The sequence below is a fragment of the Camelus bactrianus genome, chromosome 4 (genome assembly GCF_048773025.1).
Source record: "Camelus bactrianus isolate YW-2024 breed Bactrian camel chromosome 4, ASM4877302v1, whole genome shotgun sequence".
NCBI lineage: Eukaryota > Metazoa > Chordata > Mammalia > Artiodactyla > Camelidae > Camelus > Camelus bactrianus.
This window is the reverse complement of record NC_133542.1, coordinates 76,755,411-76,773,461: the sequence shown is the minus strand read 5'-3', so window position 1 is coordinate 76,773,461 and position 18,051 is coordinate 76,755,411. Positions and strand designations below refer to the sequence as shown.

Genomic DNA, 18,051 nt, shown 5'->3' with positions numbered 1-18,051 from the left:
CCGAGAGCCCTCGCGAGGGAGCGACCCCGCCGGCACCTGGGTTTGGACTTTGGCCTCCAGACCATGAGAGGACACGCTTCTGTGGTCTCAGGAGGCCAGATTTGTGGCCCTCTGTTATAAGAGCACTAAGACACTAACACAGCACCAACTAGAAGGCACGACGGTCTAGACGGGAGGGGGGCTGCGCCCCCAGAGCAGCTCTGTCTCGGCGGTGCCCCACCCACCTGCCCGCGGCCCCGGGGAAGGACCGGCGTCTCCAGCAAATCCCAGCCAGCCCCCCAGGGAAGACACGTTACTCACCGGGGGGCCCTTCGGTCCAGGGAACCCTGTGGGTCCTTGGGGTCCGTTGGGTCCCTGGGGACAGAGAATGGCCGGTATGAGGTCAGACATCTCCTCCCCAGCACGCGGGGCCCAGCAGCTCCCCCCGGCCCCTGCTGGCTCTCTGAGCACGGACACAATTTCTTTCTGCTCCCCGTGAATTTTCCCTATTCCTTCCAGCCCCTGCCCTCACCGATGCGAAAGGAGGTCCAATCAGGGGGTCCCGGGGGCAGCACGGACCCCAGGGCCCAGTTTCCTGACATCGCAGCCACCGCCCCAAACCCCAAGCCCAGCGCCACGCGGACGGGGCCCACGTCTCCAGCCAGCAGAAGGCTTCGCTCCCAGGGAAGGCCACCTCCGACCCACCCTTCGATTTTAGGAACCCCTCCTCCAGCAGGGTCAAAGGCCGCCTCCTAACCCTGCCCCCCACCCCCGGAAGCAGCACTGAGGGCATGTTTAAGGCAGGCCGCTCCCCCGGCGACGTCCACACCTGCCGGGCTCTGTACTTACCCGTTCGCCCGGAGGGCCGGCCGGGCCGTCACCTCCAGAGTTGCCCTGCGAAGAGCAAGCGAAGCTTACGTTGTTACTTTTGTTATCACTGCTTTTGGCGAGCAGACTCTGGCCTGTGCCGTCACCGGAACCTCGGGGTCACATCTGGCGTGTGGGCGCCCCTGCAGGTCACCCCACCCGATTCTCAGTGAAGAGCAGAGCGTTGGAGGCTGCTCTGTGGTCCCAAAGGCCACCTGTCCCCTCGCCTGAGCTGGTGTCACCAGGGCTGTGACATTTCCAGGAGAACATGGTCCTGCTGTGGCGCAAAGGCCGTGCTCCAACCAGGAGCTGCAACCAAGACTGCTGAGAAGACGGGACCCCGGCCCCCAGCCCAGGCCCCCCTGACACGGGACAACAGCTGTGAGCTCACAGCCGAGCGCGACGTCCCCCTCGGGAGCGTGAATGCGCCCCAGAGCGAACCACGGAAGGGTGTGCTGAGCCCCGGGGCAGTAGGCCTGTGGGCTCGGCACCTTGGCCAGCCAGCTAGCGGGCCCACCTTCCGGCCGGAACGCACTTTGGAATCACGTCCGGGACAGGAGAGGCCGGGCCAGGCTAGGACGTGCCCGCCTGGCCGAGGTCCCCTTCCTGACAACCGGGTGAGTTGGTGTCCCCTGGGAGGTGGGGGGGTGTGGGAGGAAGGCCCAGGCTCTCAGAAGGGCAGAAAGAACTTTCTTTGGATTTCTGGCAAAGATGTCTCGGCAGCTTCTGAACCCCTTTTCAGGGAAAGCAGTAAGGCCTCCCCATGAGAAGCCCGGCAGGGCCCGGCCTCCTCCAGCCACAGGCTCCGGCCCTGGCGTTCCACCGCGGGTGGCCCCGTGCAGCCCCTGCCTGGCGGTGAGGCCACGGTCCCGATGCAACCTGACCTAACTCTTCCAGGGGCTGTTGGAGGCGACCAGCTCCCTCTCCAATTCCCCCAAGACAATGTCTATTTCTTTTTTGTTCTAGTGAAAAAGGCCTCGGACACCCGCAGGCGCCAGGTGTGGTTGGTTCACGCTGGTTCCGAGGGGACCCCGAGCACGCACCTTGGGGCCAGGCTTCCCGGTGATGCCGCGGGGGCCTCTTTCCCCTCGTGGGCCCTGCACAAGTCGGGGAGAAGACAGGTCAGCACAGATCCTCAGAGTCCTGGACGCCTCCTGCCCCCATCCCACCCGACACCGCCCCCGGGACGCGCTCCATCCCGGAAGGTGGTCCTCAAGCCCAGGGTTACCGTTGGGCCTCGCTGTCCCCGTGGTCCCGGCTTCCCAGGTGTGCCCTGGAATCAGAGAAGGAGGGTGTTGGTCAGCCACGCCAGACACACCTGTCACTGACTGGGTGGCGGCCCCTCTCCCGGGCGACAGAGACAGCTGGAAGTCAGAGCCAGGAAGCGCCACCCTTCTTATCTTCGTTTTCACGGGAGACTTTTTCAGGGTGAAGGCACTCACTGCACACCCAACCCACACAGCTCTGTTTCTGGGCAAGGCCTGTAGAAATCCAGTTTTCTCCCTGCTGCCTGATAGATGTTCATACCCTTATCTGGTTTCCTTTCCTAAAAGCACCCCGCCCTCCCCCCATCTTCGCCTCTCTCCCCACGCTCTCAGCGGGGGGTGGGGGGGTGGAGGGAACCATTACTGCCAGAAAAGAGAAGAAAAGCAGCCCCTTCATGCATAATTTACTTCTGCTACAGTTACGGATATTAGCCATTAAATTTTCAACAGGGCCCCGCAGACAAGCAAACGTGCAATTTAATACATAAATCATACGTCCCAGACTCATTTGCTTCCCTTCTAATAGAATTTAGACTCTTTCTTTCCTGTTGTTGTTTTGCATTTTCCAAACCATGGAAAATAAATGCGCTGCATTTTTTTTTTCCAAAGCAAAGATATAATAGCTGGTAAACGCAGTTCACCTGCAGCACACAGGACGGGAGTCGCAGATGGAGCACGGCCGCTCCATCTCCACCGCGTCTCAACTCATCTCCCGGAATTTTTTTTTTTCTTCTGGTTTCTAACGATAAAGCCCGAGATGGATCTGTGGTTGCCAGAGGCCACCTGACACATTTCCTCTCACCATCTTTCATTCACTGGCCGCCAGAATCAAAGCTGCTTTCAAGAGTCTTGCATTTCGAAACGGATTTAATAAAACCGTTTATGATGACGAGGTAATTATGCTGCACGCACATAAACAATGCACTCCAGTCTCACTGCCTTAATTATGTGGCAATATCTTTTGCCTTCAAATAAATATTTGCATACAAAAATTAATGAAACATCTGCTTTCTTCAGATGACAAGCTTTCAGCAGTGCAGACACCAGGCCACCCGGGTGAGCTGCCGGTGCTTGCGGACGGGCCCAGCTGGCCCGCTGCCTCACGCCCAGCCCCCGTCACACGCCACAACCGGGGTCGCGGCTCTGCTCCCGCAGCCAGAGCTCTCTTGGCTCCGACCTCAACTAGCTGTGCCCCGGCGCCGCCGGGAGCGAACGAGCGCCTCGGCCCCTGACTCCGTCTGGCCCCCAGGGGGCGCCTTGTGGTCCCGTTCCTGGTAAACCATCAGCGTTTCACGTCGTGGTGCTTGACGCTGTTGAGCAGAAGACGCCCCTCCACAGCCTGCTCAGCGAGTCCCCTGTGTGCGCCTGTCCTCGCAGCCCCTCGGCGGGGGGGGGGCGGCCGCCTCAGCGCTGGCCTCGCTCACGGGCGGAGGGGCCCAGTGCCGGCGGGAGGGGCCTCCGGTTGCCAGCGGTGTTTCTACGGGGCTGGCTCTTCCAGGGCAGAGCTGGCCGGGACCCCACCTCGGCCCATGGTGCAGGCCAGTGACAGTGACGGAGCATCACTTTGCACACATGACAGGACTGTGACCGCCCCCAGGAGGCCTCCCCTGACTGCCAGGTTCGGCTCCGGCTCCGGCTCCAGTGAGGTGCTCCCGTCCTTCCTCCTCCGCTGTGAGTGCTGCCACGGGGCGCCCTCTCCGGGCGGCAGGGTCCCCAGGGACGGGGCATCACGCGGGCTTTAGGAGCACTTGCTGTAGAAGTGAGTGTGCTCTCTCCAAACGACCCCAGTCCCTCTGAAGCCCAAAGCCAAGGGGAGGTGGGGAAGGCCATGCCAGCGCACCCCTGGGGGGCTCCTCTGAGCGCTGTGGCAGGAGAGCAGCCGTGCCGGGCAGATCACAAAGCAGAGGCGACTGGCTTCCCTGATGGCGTCAGCGGGGGCGAGGGGCTCCCAGGGGAACTGGGCGGGGGGCCCGGCTGGTCTTGACTGGACTTCGCTTCTGTTCTTCGCCTCCAGCCTTTGTCCAGGAGTCCCCTGAAGACGGGGACGCGGGGCCCCCAGGCCCGGGAGGCTGGAGTCTGACCTCCATGCTCTGGGCCCCTCAGTGGTCAGCCCCTGAGCCCCGGGGCCCAGAACTCCTGTGTCTCGTCTCACCACCTGCCTCGCCGTTCCCACGTCCCCGTCCAAACAGCAGCAGTTCCCATTCGGCATTCTCAGGGCTGAGGCTTCAAACACGGCCGGCACCTTTGGTCAGGTGCTCCCCAGGGATGCTGTGAATCCGGGGGACGCGGCCCCTCCACCACCTCCACCTCCACACCGGGGTGCCGCCCTCCACCCCTGCCCCTCCCAGGCCTCCTCCTCCAGGCCGTCCCTGACCCTTTCCTAAAGCCAGCCTTCCCTGAACCCCTCTCTGCCCGTCCTGCCCACACCGCCGCCCACCTCAACACGGCTTCACTTACTGCCGTGTCCGCCCTCCCACCTCTGTGCCTGCAAGGTAGCCCTGAGGCGGGGCTGGGCTTCCCCTGCATGTCCCCAGGGCTCGCAGAGCCTCCGGAGCAGGCACAGGGCAGGTGTGCGATAAACGTGTTTGAATGAACAGAAAGACAGTGACATGAATGAGCCTACAAGTTGGTTTGCCAAGGATGCGAGAGCGGGGCCTGTGTCGACCGCGAAGTTCAAAACCACCGGGCAGGCAGGACTGCGGGGTCACCGTCCCAGGACACAGCCCCTCGATTCCTCAGTGTCCTCGCCCACTCGGGCCTCTGAGCCCAGACGCGAGCTGCTTCTGAGCAGACAGCCTGGAGGGGAGGCGTCTGCAGAGAACTCAGGGGGGATCTGGAGTCCAGGACAGGAAGGCTGAGCTGACCTCCTCCTTCCCTCCGTGGGGAGAGTTCCAGAATAAAGGTGCCTGCCTCTCGGGAGGGGAGGGTGGGCAGACGTGCCGTAAGGGCTGAGCTTCAACTCCGGGGTCCTCTGCTGGGTGCAGGGATGTGGGGAGCCCTCAGCCAAGTAACAGGTGGTCAGGGTCTCAGCCTGGGGTCTTGTCCGTCAGCACATGCACGTAAAGCTGCAGCTCTAACTTGCTCGCTGTGAGCGGGGTGACCTCGGACACTCCCCGGGGACCAGACACAGCCACTGCTCCCTGGGTTCCCTGTCCTCCGCCGGCTTCTGTGCCCCCAGCACCTGCAAGGTGCCCCAGGCGTTTCTCCCACAAGGAGTGGACAGCACTGTGGTCACATGGGCCACTGCCCACCACTCCCTTCTCCGAGAGTTGGCGAGTTTTGCCATCTCTCTTCCCGCTAAATGCCAGCGGCCATACCCACTGTCGTGGCCACTGCATCCATGACACGGCCACGTGCAGCTCAAAAATCTCTGCAAATCCCAAAGCAGAAGTTTCCTGGGTGTGTCCAGACTTAACCACGTCCCTAGGACCAACGTCCCTGGGAACTGCAGGGCAGGGGCGAGCCTCCAGGTTCCAGGCCCTCCTGCTTTCCAGCCATCCATTCTTAGCAGTGCCCCTGGTGACCCACAGCGCTGACGCTGGAGCAGTGGCCTGTGGGGGGCAGGGCACTCAGGCATCTGTCCAACCTGCTCAGCTCGGGGGCAGGGAGGCTGAGACGCAGGAGGGCAGGAGAGGGGAGCAGAGCTGGGACCAGGGTGCTGGCCCCCCAGGCCACAGCCGGGCCTCTGCTGCTCCACAAGACCCCAATGGCCTCTGTCCTGGGCCAGCTCCTCAGGGGAAAGGGGCTGTGGCTGTGTCCCACGACCCCGTTGACCATCACGACCACGGCAACGTGGTGTGGAAGGCCCTGGGCTCCCCACCAGCACAGGGGTGTCCGCCCTGTTTCCCTCCATTTCCACGTGTACCAGACCCTGGACCGCTTCTCACGAGTGGTAGCCTTTCCCCAAGCACCAGTCAGGCTGTCCCTGCAAGGAGGAACCAGACAGACAGACAGGTAGATGGCAGGTCAGACGGACAGGCAGACACGGGGACAGGTACAGATACAGAGACAGCAGACAGACAGGTGGGTGGCAGAGGACAGAGAGACGGAGAAGGACACCAGTACTGACACAGGCATGACACAGACGACGACACAGGCTGAGTATTCACATGCAGACACGTCCAGACACAGGTACACACACGCTGGTCTCCCTGCGTTCACGCAGGCGACCTGCACTCAGAAAAGTCCCCACTCTTCTCTCGTCGGACTCTGGCAGGCACGCTTGTTTACGGAGATTTCTGGATGGCCTGGAGTCTTCCTGTTTTCAAGACACCGCGCTGTCTCGGCTTAGCTGTGGTAACATCATTTTGGAGTGGGCGCCCTGAGGAGGTGCAGCCCATCCGTCCATGCCGGGACAGCCAGCTCGGGGCCGAGGGGAACGGACCAGGCACGTGCAGAAGCTACAGTTCTCCCGAGGTCCAGGGTCCCACTGCAGACACGCCGGTGGATGAGGTCGGCTCAGAGCCCAGAGGCCCAAGGTGACCCTTTCCATCCTGTTTACCAAGTGGCAGCGCTCAGACAGCCTCCCGTGATTTCCCTCAGCAGCGTCCAGCGAGGCTCCCGCGGGAAGGCCTGGGCTGGCAGGGACTCAGAAGGGGTGGGGGGCACGGGTCCCCCAGCCTGGTCCTCAGATCAGCTTTATTCACGAAGACAACATCGGTTGGAGGCAAAGCGTGTGCACCTAGCAGGTGTCCCAGGACGACGGCAGCTTGGGGACAGCGAGGGAGGGGAGCGTCTTGAGTTCGGACGAGTGATATGTCTTGAATTTGGTCCATGAGACGCAGGGTGAAACTCCTTTTTCTCCTTCCTTTTAAAACCCGCCTGGGGAAAAAGTCACTTGGGCAGAAAGAGGAGAGTCGGGGACTCGCGAACGACCTGGAGGAGCCGCTGGGCTCGTGGTGGGTATGAGAAAGCCCTGCGTCCTCTCTGGCTTCTGCCCCCCAGCTCAGTGCGCCCAGAGTGACCAGCGCTCGGTGCTAAAGGCTTAAGGTCAGCCTCTCCGGAAGCAGTTTTGGCAGCAAAGTGGGTGAGAAATAAACATGCTGTATTGGCAAGAGACCCGCTAAATACCAAGGCGGCAGAAGACGCCGCCGAGAGGAGCCCAGGCTGTCCTTACCCTGCCGCCCTTCTCTCCGTTAGCGCCAGGAAATCCAGGAAAGCCGATGGAACCCTGGAAAAGAGTTAATTACGGAAGATGCATGAGGGCCTGACTGGGAGGGTGGGCTGCAATGCCTGTGCCAGTCGGAGGGGGAGGCTGTTAAGAGTTCACAGCCTCGGACACAAACCCTACCCACCACCCACCACCCACCCACGCATCCATCACTCTCCTTCATGCACCCATCCATCCTCCACCCACCGTCCACCCACCCATCCACCTACCACCCACCATCTGCCCACCCATCCACCCATCACTCACCTTCATCCACCCACCTATATGCCCATCCATCCAAACATCCATCTACCTGCCCATCACATCCATCCAGCCACCCAGCCACCCACCCATCTACTCAGTAAGTGTTCCCCAAGCGTCTCACAGGCTCCGAGTCTGAGCACCAGAACCGGACCTCCACCTTGCTTCCCGTTCTCCCTCTCACCCCACCTCACACACTCGTGTCTGCAGAACAGAACACTGTGTTTTGGAAGAAAATGTAACGTGTGCTACTGAGATTGACCGAGATGACGTGTGAATCTCACATTTATGACCTTTGTTTTCTGCGCCTTCTTGCATGTTTCATTGCCGCCCCAGAACGCCTCTAAATAAAGCACAGCGCTCACAGAGCCGGCAGTGAGCGCAGACGGGCGCGCTGAGCGTGGCGCCACCCCCCTCGCTGACTCCAGGGCTCTGCAAGGCGCGCACGGGCCGAGACGCCCTGAGGGCTCTGGCGGGGCGAATATCCAAACGCGTCCTACGTGAGCGCCCCGGGACACTGTCTGGAGCGTGTCACCTGCCCCCGGAGGAGCTTACTGCCTTCAGGCCTCTGGTCTGAGCTACTTAAAATCCTGACCTCAACGTGAGTTTAGGCCACGAAAACTTTACCAATATCCCAACCTTGAACTTCTTGTGGGGGCTGAGTTTGGCCATCCTGTCGATCCAAACAGGAGACCGCAACTTCATATCGGGAACACCTGGGCGCTCAGCTCAGGCGCCCGGCACTCCCCGTGCGGGCCTGCTGCCTCCGGCCCCCCCCCCCCAAGGACCTCCCAGACTGCCCCGGCAGCCTCACAGCACTGCCCTCGTCCTTCCAAGAAGCCGCCTGAACCTGACCTATGTTCCCTCCCTCTCTCTCAAACTTCTCCTCCCCCTCCCAAAGGGACACGTGAGTCACAAGAGAACGCATCTGTCAGCCTCTCTTCATCCAAATACAGTGGACAGCGGTGTGGCCAGGGCCACGTCGCAGCCACGCTCAGCATACCGCGGTCAGAATCGAAGCAAAACTCCTGCTTCACAGCAAATTGTCTCCCCTGTGTGCGGGCTGTGGGCTCACCCACTGAGTGTGGGCCTCCGCACCCCCAGGAGGGACGGGTGGGAGCATGACGCGCCGAGCGGGGCCGCCCAGTGCACAGGCCCCGGCCTCCGCTCATGGCCGGGAGCCCGGAGGCCCGAGGCCGGAGGCCGGCAGGGTGCACTGCACAACCCGAGACAGACAGAAGCTCTCTGCTGCTGTGAATTATGTTTCCAGTGCAGGCGGCTGGTTATTCTTCAAGGAAGAACCATGAATAATAAAAGGTGGGATTAAAAAAAACGATGATTTAAATGATTCGCGAAGCCTTAAGGAGCTGTTCCACTTAAAGCAGAACGCGGTTTCTTGTAAGAGAGGCCTCGTCTTTCTTTTATACTCAGTTATGAGCAAGTAACCTTCAAACCTCCAGAGTGAATCGGAGCTGCAAAGAGGTCCAGGGGCTCTGGGTGTGGAGAAACCAGTGCATGAAGCCCCCCGCCCAGGGCCAGAGGCTGGGGGGACCCTGAGATGCGCACCCCATGGCTCAGCGGGCCTGGCCCCCTTCCCTGAAAGGCGTGACCAGTTGTCCAGGTGCCTCCTGCCGACTCAGCCACGTTAGCGCAGATGGCTGTGCGCGGGGCAGCAACTGTGACACCCGTTTTGTCACAGCAGCCAGCCTAGGGACGGTGAATGGGTGACAGCGCGAGGGGTGGGGAGGGGTCGCTGGTCAAACCCAACACGCTGGGACCTTACCTTCGGCCCTTGTCTTCCTGGGTAACCCGGTAACCCTGGGACGCCGAGTTTTCCCTGGGGAAACAGAGGAGGCGTGTCACCCGGCCAGCGCGGTACTTCTCAGAGCAGAGAGGCCGCCAGCGTGTGCCGGGGGCACCGGAGGAGGGTGCAGTTTCCGAGGGACCCCCGCCTGTCCTTCCGGGAGGGCATCTCCCGAAAATCCTTGCCTGGTCTGAAGCAAAGGCTCTGAGAAGAACGCGGACGGACATTGCTGCTGGAGCGACAGTGGGGGAAGCAAATGCCCGAATGAAAAGGAAGTGCTCATCCGCGAGGCATCGCTCAGTCCTTCTGTGAAAGGGCCCCAGCCTCAGGGCGGCGCGGGGCCTGGGCCACTGCGACCACGCACGCGGCATGGGGCTGAGGGGTGCCGAGAGTGGGGGTGGGGACCAGGACGAGGGCGGGGCAGCCTTCTACAGGTGCGAGAGCTGCTGCTGGTGGGAGGACGGCGCCCGTGGCCGCCGGGCTCGGCCCCTAGCTTTGTGAGCAGCGGGGGAGGAGGAGGAGACTCTTCCAGGAGTGGACTTGGTGCCGAGAGTGCCCGGAGGACCAACGGGACGGGAATCGCGTCAGGACTCACACCAGTCCCCACCTGGGGATCAGCCTGACGGGGTCACTGTCTGGATGCCCGTCCCTGGGAAGTGCTGGGTTCTGGGGTCACGTACCTTCTCCCCGGGGGGCCCCAGAGGGCCCGGGTCACCGTTCGGACCTCCACGGCCCTTGGGGCCTTCGGGGCCGTCTTCCCCTCTGGGACCAGGTGGGCCAATCTCCCCCTGCAGGTCAGAAAGAGAAGGTGAGGGGGACCCCCCAGTCTCCACCCCGCAGGACTGCCCCCACCACCTGGGAGTCGGGCCAGACCCCAGGCCTGGGTGCGCAGGGCTGCTAGCCTGCCACGCAGACAGAGCATCACTGTGTCACCGACAAGACCAGGGCTCTGCTGAGCGGCTGCCGCCCTCGAGGTGACACTCTCCTCTTCCTGACTGCCTTCTGCAAGCCGAGCTCCTCTTGGCTGAAGTCACTGGTGGCGGTCGCAGCTTTGAGCGGCCACTTCCCGGGAGAGCAGAACTGCCGTGCTCTGGGGGACCGCCTTCCTCCCCCGAGGCCCCAGCAGGGATCAGAGCTGACCACGAGGCCTGGTGGGGCCGCAGCCGGGGCATCACGGCACACAGGAGACTCACAAGGCCTAAACACCGCCTCAGTCAACCTCCGCTGTGACAGGAGGGAAGGCCGGGCCCAGAGAGGAGGCCTTGGGGGCGGGGCGGGGCAGCCGTGCCCCACCCCTGCCCTCTCTGCCGACTGACAGCCCTCCTCTGGTCACTGGGTTCCAGGAGCAGCTGCGGAACAGCCGTGCCACCCCCCCAGCAGAAACGTGCGCCCCTTACCCTTCCGCTCCGACCTGTCTGCGGGTCGAGCGCTCTGTCCCTAAGAGGCGCTTTTCTCGTTCAACAAACGAGCCCTTCCCACTTCCACTGAGCACTTGGGAAATGAGGGGCAGGAGCTCCTCCGGGGGAAGTCGAGACAGAGAACACTTGCCCCCCCAGCGACTGTGGGATGGCTTTCGAAAAGGCTCCCTCCTCAAACGGCCCCAGTGTGTGCATCGAGTGCTCAGAAAGAAAGGATAAAAGGGGCTTTCACCAGCCAAACAGAAGGAGGCCCCCGAGACGTGGGCGTCCTCACCGCAGAGAAAGTTCCAGAAAAGCTGCCTTTAGCAGCAACAAAACTGGGACACGGATCCCTCTCTTTTATTTATTTAGAGGCGCAGATCCCTTCTGCCTTTTCAGCGTGGGACAAAGCTCCACGTGTCTGCTTCTGGTATGTCCCGAAAAGGCGCCCGCAGACCTGCTCTGGGGGCACAATCAGGGCAGCGGCGCGACAAGCGGGTTCCAGCCACCAGCGTCCGTCCAGGTGCGCGAGCAGCTGCCGCCACAGCTGCACCCCCGGCGGTGCGGGAGTCTCTTTCCATCTCCCTGGCCTCCACCCCCAGTGCGCCGCGGCGGCAGGCGGCTGGCCCGCCAACCAGCTTCTCAAGTGTTCTGCGTCACCCCCCCCCACTTATATGGAAACACCGCCACCGGCTTCCTGCGGGGTGCCTGCTGCGTGGGCCCACCCCACCCTGCGCCAGCGCCCAGCAGCTCCTCTGGAGCCGAGAGAAATGTGCACTAAAGCAGCAACTCGGTGGTTGCGACTTCAGATAAGCCAGCAGGAGGTCCCAGAGCACGGGGCTGCGCGGGGTCTGAAACAGGAGCTGAGGGATGCTTGGGGGCCAGACGCTCCGAGGGCTGGGCAGGGACCCCAGGCCCCCAGGTGGCCCTGCCAGTGACCAGCTAGCGGCCTTGGGCAGGCTGCCACGCTCCCTGGGGAGGTGGGTCATTTCTGCAGCCCTTTCATCTCTCCCAGGCACCAGTCATCCTCTGTGAGCCAAAAGAATTTCTCCACAAACCAGGGTAGCAGCCAGGAAAAAAGAAAGCTCCCACTGAGCCACCCATGCAGGGAAGGACGGGGCAGAGGGGCCAGGTGACCACAGCTGACTTTGTTAGCAGGAGCACACCACCAGAGGCCAGCCGCCCGGCTCACAACATGCCCACCTGCGGCCAGGGACCTCCAGGGGGCATCACCTCTGTTCTGGGAAGCTACCCGGTGGCCCCCGCCCCCGCGCAGGGCCTTCCACGCCGCAGTCCCCAAGCCCCCGTCGGCCCCGCCCCCGCAGGCCCACCCACCGCCCCGCCGGCCCCGCCCCGCGCCCCAGCCAGCTCCCCCCGCCCCGCCCCCCCACTCACCCGGTCACCCTTGATGCCCATGTCTCCTTTGAAGCCAGGAAAGCCGTCTTCACCCTACATGGGACCAAAGAGAGAACCTCAGCTCCCCCACCCAGAGCCTGACACGCTGGGCCTGGGCCGAGGGCTCTGCACGCCCGCGGTCCCGGGCCCTCGCGAGGCGCATTCCTGTGGACCCTGGCGTGCGTGGACGGACGCAGACGGCTGCAGCTCCGGCGGAGGCAGGGGCCGCGGCCCTGGCCGTCGGGACTCGCCGGGCTTGAGTGCAAGCTCTGCACGGCCCGGCCGGGCGGAGGCGGCTGAGAACCCGGCCTCCAGCCTCCGCTGCTCGGAGCAACTTTGCCTCGTCGCGCGCCCAGTAACGGATGACGCGCGAACGCTTGGGGAGGGGGAGCTGGACGGAAGAGCCCCCGAGAGGAGCCAGCCTGCTGTGGTGGCCTCGCAGCGTGAAGAGACGGGCACCGCCGGCCCGCTGGCCGGGCTGGGCCGGGGCCAAGCAGGCGGCCCGGGGCTCTGGGCCGCGCAGTCCCACGTTCCGTGGGGAAGCTGCACACGTTTGTGCTTTTTGTGAATTTGGGGATTCACAGTGTCAGTGGCCTGCGGTCACTTGTGTCCCCAGGCTGGACTTCCCCGGCCAGAAAACCAGAGAAAGACCCCCTCGGAGGCTTCGCACTGGCCGGCTCGGCTCCGGGGAGGGGCCCTGGCTCGTGCCAGCCTCTCAGCCTCCAGGCCCTGTGCTCTGACCTCTTCCAGCCGGGCCGGAAGCGTCAGGACCTGCCAGGAGCTCGGGGCAGCTTTCTGGGACGCTGTGAATTCGGTCCTCCCCAGCCAGCCGCCAGGTCCCTTGTCCTCATCCATGGCGCTCAGTGCCCACAGCTCATCGGCCATGGCCAAAACAAGGCCCAAGTCCAGGGAGATGGTTCCCCACCCCTGGCCCCTGGGACGGCCTCAGGCTGCCTTCTGCAGCCCCTTGGGGGCAGAACAGTAACCACAAACTGAGAGGCGTCCCCTTGGCAACCCAACCAGTATTCCCTCCAGCAGCCCAGTCTGCGGCTCAGGGACAATATGACGAGGTCAATGTGCAGGCCTGGGGCTCTGGGAAGCCACCTTCTGCAGGACAAAGGTCCTGGGATCCGTGGGACAGGAATTCAGGGATGCAGGGGCCTGCAAATAACCCTGCCAGGGGGACCACACCTGCTCTGAAGGGAGCGTGCTTGGCTCCAACCCCAAGGGGCTCCGTTTAGGAAGCAGCGTGCTCAAGGTGGATGTGCCCTCAGTCCCAGTGCTTCCGGGGTCCCCGGAACAAGGAGGGTCACTCAGAAGCTGGCTGGGGGGTCTGCCTTGCTCTGGACGCCCTCCAAAGGGAACCGAGACAGCGCCTGCTTTTTTTATAAAGCAGCAGCGGAGAGCAGAGACCGGGGCACAAAGACGGTCCAGCTTTGGTGTCTCCTGGTCCGGTGTGGCCACTCTATGACAAATTCCACAGGGAAGGGTCCACGCCTGATACAGCTGGTGGTCCTGATGGCACCCAGGGTCCCTTTGCCCTCAGGGCCCTCCCTCCCCACTCTCCTGGGAAGAACCCTGAACAACTCAACGGACCTGTTCTCCAGCTGCCCTGTGAGTGGCTGGTGGGGAGGGAGCAAGGGCACCCTCTCTCCCTCTGATCTCTGCACAGAGTGGGGGCTGCACGCTGACCTGGGCCAGGGCCTTGGCCTCGGGTGGGGGGTGCAGAGCCCGAGACCCATGGCTCCCAGCGTCTGTCCTCCCCCACTCGGTGCTTGACTTCTACGAGTAGTCTGTCCCACAGGGTGGTACCCATCCCCTCAATAGCAGAGGTGGCACTGGCCTCAGCTGGTGTTAACAGAGAGCTGTCACCCATGGGGCCAGCAGGCATAACTCCACTCCGGGCTCAGCCCCTGCAGGAAGGAGGGACACTCACCTTCTCACCCTTGGTGCCCTTCAGACCTCGGATGCCATCTGCCCCCTGTGCAAACAGAGAGGAACGGTCAGCAGAGATAAATGCGAGCCTTGCCAGACACGGGCCTGGCCCCCGGCACCAAGGAAGGCTGAGCACCACGCCTAACCGTCTCCCCAGAGAAGCTCCCTCCCCGTGTCCCGGATCTCGGATCTCAGAGGGAGAGCTCTGTGGGCGTGCGGGGTGTCCCCCATGGACACGCTGCCCTCCTCGGGAAACGTCCCATCTCTCCCAGGCTTGGGGACTCGAGGCCTGAGCTCGGGCTCTGGAGTCGGGCAGACAGGTTCTGCGGCCTCTGACAGACTTCTGCTCACTTGGGAAGTGGGGGTGATGACCACCCTCTTCTTGTCATGGCTGGTGGGAGAGGAACACCTGCAAGGCCCTGGGGACGGTGGCTGGCACACAGCACGTGCTCCTGACAGCACCTTCCTTCTCCCTGATTATTGTTCACATGTGACGACACGGCACAGTGCTGTTAGTTACTACGGCACCGCACTGACCACCAGCACCGCCATCATTGCATCAGCTGCTCAGGACGGGCCTCAGCTCCCTGCTGACCGAGAACCATCGGGGCAGGACAAGCCGGTTCACCCCTGTGCGAGCGCCTGGCCCGGCCAGAGAGCGCCAGTCCCTGGGCAGGGGTTGACAGCACACCCCCCAGCTTCCCGCAGAGCCGCCCTGAGGATGCTTAAAGATCAGAGAAATCGCAGAGCACAGAGGGGCTCCTTTCTCAGAAGAAGGCAGGACTCCAGTGGTGGAAACCGAGGCCTCCCTCACCAAGGACCTCGGTCTCTGATGATGGCGGGGCCTCCTTCCTGCCTCCCCCCATCACCGCCCCTGCGGCCCATCAGGGTGCGGGCTCCGCCGACGTCTCCAAGTGCACAGGGGACAAGAACCTATTTCTCCAATGAAGATGGCGTTCAGCCCTGCTGCTCCCTCTGCCTTCTGTTTCCCTGCCTAACGGGATTGCTCGTGTCATGGGCAAATTTTAATCAGACCGACAGGGTAAGAGCATTCTCCGCCATCGTCTCGGAGCTGACACCGCTCCAGCTCACAGAAGCCGCGCCGTGCCCTTGGCCATGTATGGTGGCTGCAGGAGGCTCTCTGTGCTCCAGGAATTTGTGAAGTAAACACGCATGGCGCTCAGTACTCAGCCCTCCTGCTGAATCACCGCCATTGTAAGCTCTCTGGGCGGCGGGGAGGGCAAAGCCTGCATCAGGGAAGGCCGCCAGCCAAGGCTCCTGACCCGGGGCCCTTCTGTCCTTGACCTTGGGACATCCCAATGCGGGGAAATGGAAATCGGGGCCCCGTGGGTCAGGATGGGGCACTTGGTTAGGAATAACCAAGTCCGGGTTTGAGTCCTGACTGAGGCGTCAGTTTAAGGGCAATTTGGGGTAAGTCACTAAAAACCGAGGTCTTGGGTTTCCGCCCTCCACACCGCAGGGCAGCCGCGTGCCCCAGATGTGCAAAAACGCTTGAAAGTACAAAGGACCGGAAACCACGTAGGCGGGGGTTCAGGAGCAGACGGCTGCGCTCATGCCAACCCCCCGGGGTAAACTAGACGCTTTTATACACGCATGCTTACGTGAGCCTTCACGTCAATTTACAGTCGTTATAAAGGAAAGGGCCCCCTCTGGCTTTTCTGTGCGTGGCAAGTCGGAGGTTGAAGATCCTGAAACATCCCTGCCCGAGACAGAAGAGTGCTTCTGGGCACCCCCGGGCACCTCCCCTCCGTGTAAACGTCTCGAGAGCAGCGTCACTGAGGACTCAGCTGCACAGCTCAAGGCACGCCCAGCTGGCGCGGGGGAGCAGACAGAGCTGTGTTTGGGACACTGCTCTGCCCATTAACGAGGTTCCAGGAGCCTCTCAACACAACTGCGAATAAAGGGGCACCTCCCACGAACTCCTCCAAGAACCCGGTCTGCTCGGCTGTGAGCGGGGGGGCAGACTCTCCGTCTGGATGTGCAACGGCCCAGAGGAAGCAAACGGTTCCCAACTTCCCGGGAAAGGGCACCAGCTCTTCGCCTGCTGCCTTGGAGGGACTCGGGGAGCAGCGGACGCTTGACCAGTGGTGACAATAAAGTAGCATGGGCAGAAGGGCGCCGCTCTGTCCTGCAGGCGGGCACCGTCACATCGCCCACGCGGTCCCACTGCCCTGGGGAGCGTCCCCAGCTCCACCGCAGTCCCTCCTGGCCCCACCGGCCCCTCCTGCACAGCTCAGGCCCACCGTCCAGGGACCCAACCTCCCATGCGTGGGGCTGGGAGGACAGGGCTGCTCCAGCTTGGGCAGGAGGGAGGTGGGAGCACAGAGCAAATCCTGGAAGTTGGCAGAGCCATGCCAGGCCCAAACTTGACTTCCAGGAAGATCCGAGGCTGTGAGAATCTCACCTTGACTCCGCGGGGACCAGGGTAGCCGATCGGGCCTTGGGGGCCGGGAGGACCCTGAAACCAGAGGGGGAAGTTGTTAGCCACATCTCAGGTGGACGGTGCAGGGTCAGATCCAGGCCATTCCTGGGTCCCTCCGGCCCAAGCCAGAAAACTGCCAGCCCCCAGCACCCGGAGTGGACGTTCCAGGTCGGACCGCAGAAGGAGCTGCGCTATGCCCAGCCCCCCGGGAAGGTGGGCCCACAGGTGGCTCGTGAAGACTGAGGACAGGGGAGGAACCTCCTCCTGAACGAGGTGTCCTGGAGCCGAGGGGCCCAGCTCCTGCCCATCCTGCCGGCGATGCCGGGGGTCGAGGCTGTGGCCAGCACCCACCTGGCTTCCCTTCTCTCCTGGAGGGCCTTCTTTGCCGGGGTGCCCCTGTCAGGAAAGAGAAGGCGGGTGTTAACCCACAGTCACCGAGGAAGCAAGCCTGCCCCTGCGGCCCCCCTGCAGCCCCCCTCCTAAAACTGGGCATTTGAGCCGGTCTCTCCGGTCTCCTCCCCGCCCCTCCCCTAGCGCCTCGGTCACCCCCAGCCTGGGGCCCTGATGAGCCCTCCAGCCCCAACCCTCGGCTGCTTTATCTGTAAGATGGGGACCAGGCCAGGCCCCGGCAACGGCAGAGGGGAACGTGTTAGAGACCCACCAACGGGCTCTAGGCGCCCCGGGCACCAGTGCCGCCCAGGGCCCAGCCTGCCCTGGGGTGGTGGGGGGACGGGGACGAGGGGGTGTTTGTTGGCTCACGATCACCCGGCAAGTCCGAATCCAGGGTGGGAGCAGACCCGCCGGGCCCCAGCGCATCTCGGGTCTTTGTGCGGGTGCTTCAAGTCCCCCTCCCAGGCGACACAGGCGGAGAGAGAAGTGGGGCAAGGGGGAACGCACACCCCACTCACAGACGCAGAGCTGAGCCCGGGGAACCGGCCACGGCCCCCTGGTCACTGCCCCATCCACCCGGCCCCAACCAATTCCACTCTCAGCAACTTGACTTCTTCTGACTTCCTGACCCAGTCTGGTCACTAGGTTCAATGCCCTTGAGTTCATGAGCCAAACACAGATGATAAAAGCAGAAACATAAGCATTCGCTGTCTGGGAAAACAACTCCTCTGCCGAGGATTCCCGTAAAGAGAGGCCAGATGCCGGCAGGGCGGCGACCGTGGCCTGACTCTGCTCCCGACCCGCTGTGTGACCTTGGGTGTGTCACCTGCCCTCTCTGGGCCTCTAATGCCTCACTGTACAATGAGAGGGTGGGTTGGCTGCCCTTCGGCCTGATCGTTCAAAAGCTCTAGGACTCCACCTGCAGAGCACAGCAGCTTGGGGGAGGCCCGCGTCTCACCGAGTGGAATAGCTGATTTGTGTGCGTGCTTCTCAGTAGTCATTAGTCGTGGACTGGATTTGCTGCCGTGTCAAATAGCCTCCCGTAGTGGCAATGCGGGTGGGAGGGTAGAGAAGTCCCCCTGCAGGGTGGGGTGCCCTCAGGGAGCCCCCGAGCATAATCAGGCCCCAGTCGGAGCTTGCCTGCTGCCTGCGCCTGGAGGGGACAC

General features: G+C 62.8%; 1 protein-coding gene across 4 annotated transcripts in view; it reads right to left on the bottom strand.

Annotated features, from left to right (window-relative positions):
• COL5A1 (collagen type V alpha 1 chain) overlaps positions 1-18,051 on the bottom strand; it is a 143,430-nt gene that overhangs the window by 36,307 nt on the left and 89,072 nt on the right. For all 4 annotated transcript variants that reach the window (XR_012506641.1, XM_074362646.1, XM_074362647.1 and 1 more), the window contains exons 26-36: positions 16,847-16,891; positions 16,478-16,531; positions 14,054-14,098; positions 12,118-12,171; positions 10,006-10,113; positions 9,305-9,358; positions 7,228-7,281; positions 2,075-2,119; positions 1,890-1,943; positions 829-873; positions 301-354 (exon numbers count right to left, since the gene is read on the bottom strand). Coding sequence is in view for 3 of the 4 variants with exons in the window: in XM_074362646.1 (XP_074218747.1) it covers positions 301-354; positions 829-873; positions 1,890-1,943; positions 2,075-2,119; positions 7,228-7,281; positions 9,305-9,358; positions 10,006-10,113; positions 12,118-12,171; positions 14,054-14,098; positions 16,478-16,531; positions 16,847-16,891 (612 nt within the window). In the remaining variant the exon portion in view is untranslated. The remainder of the gene's footprint in view (positions 1-300; positions 355-828; positions 874-1,889; positions 1,944-2,074; positions 2,120-7,227; positions 7,282-9,304; positions 9,359-10,005; positions 10,114-12,117; positions 12,172-14,053; positions 14,099-16,477; positions 16,532-16,846; positions 16,892-18,051) is intronic.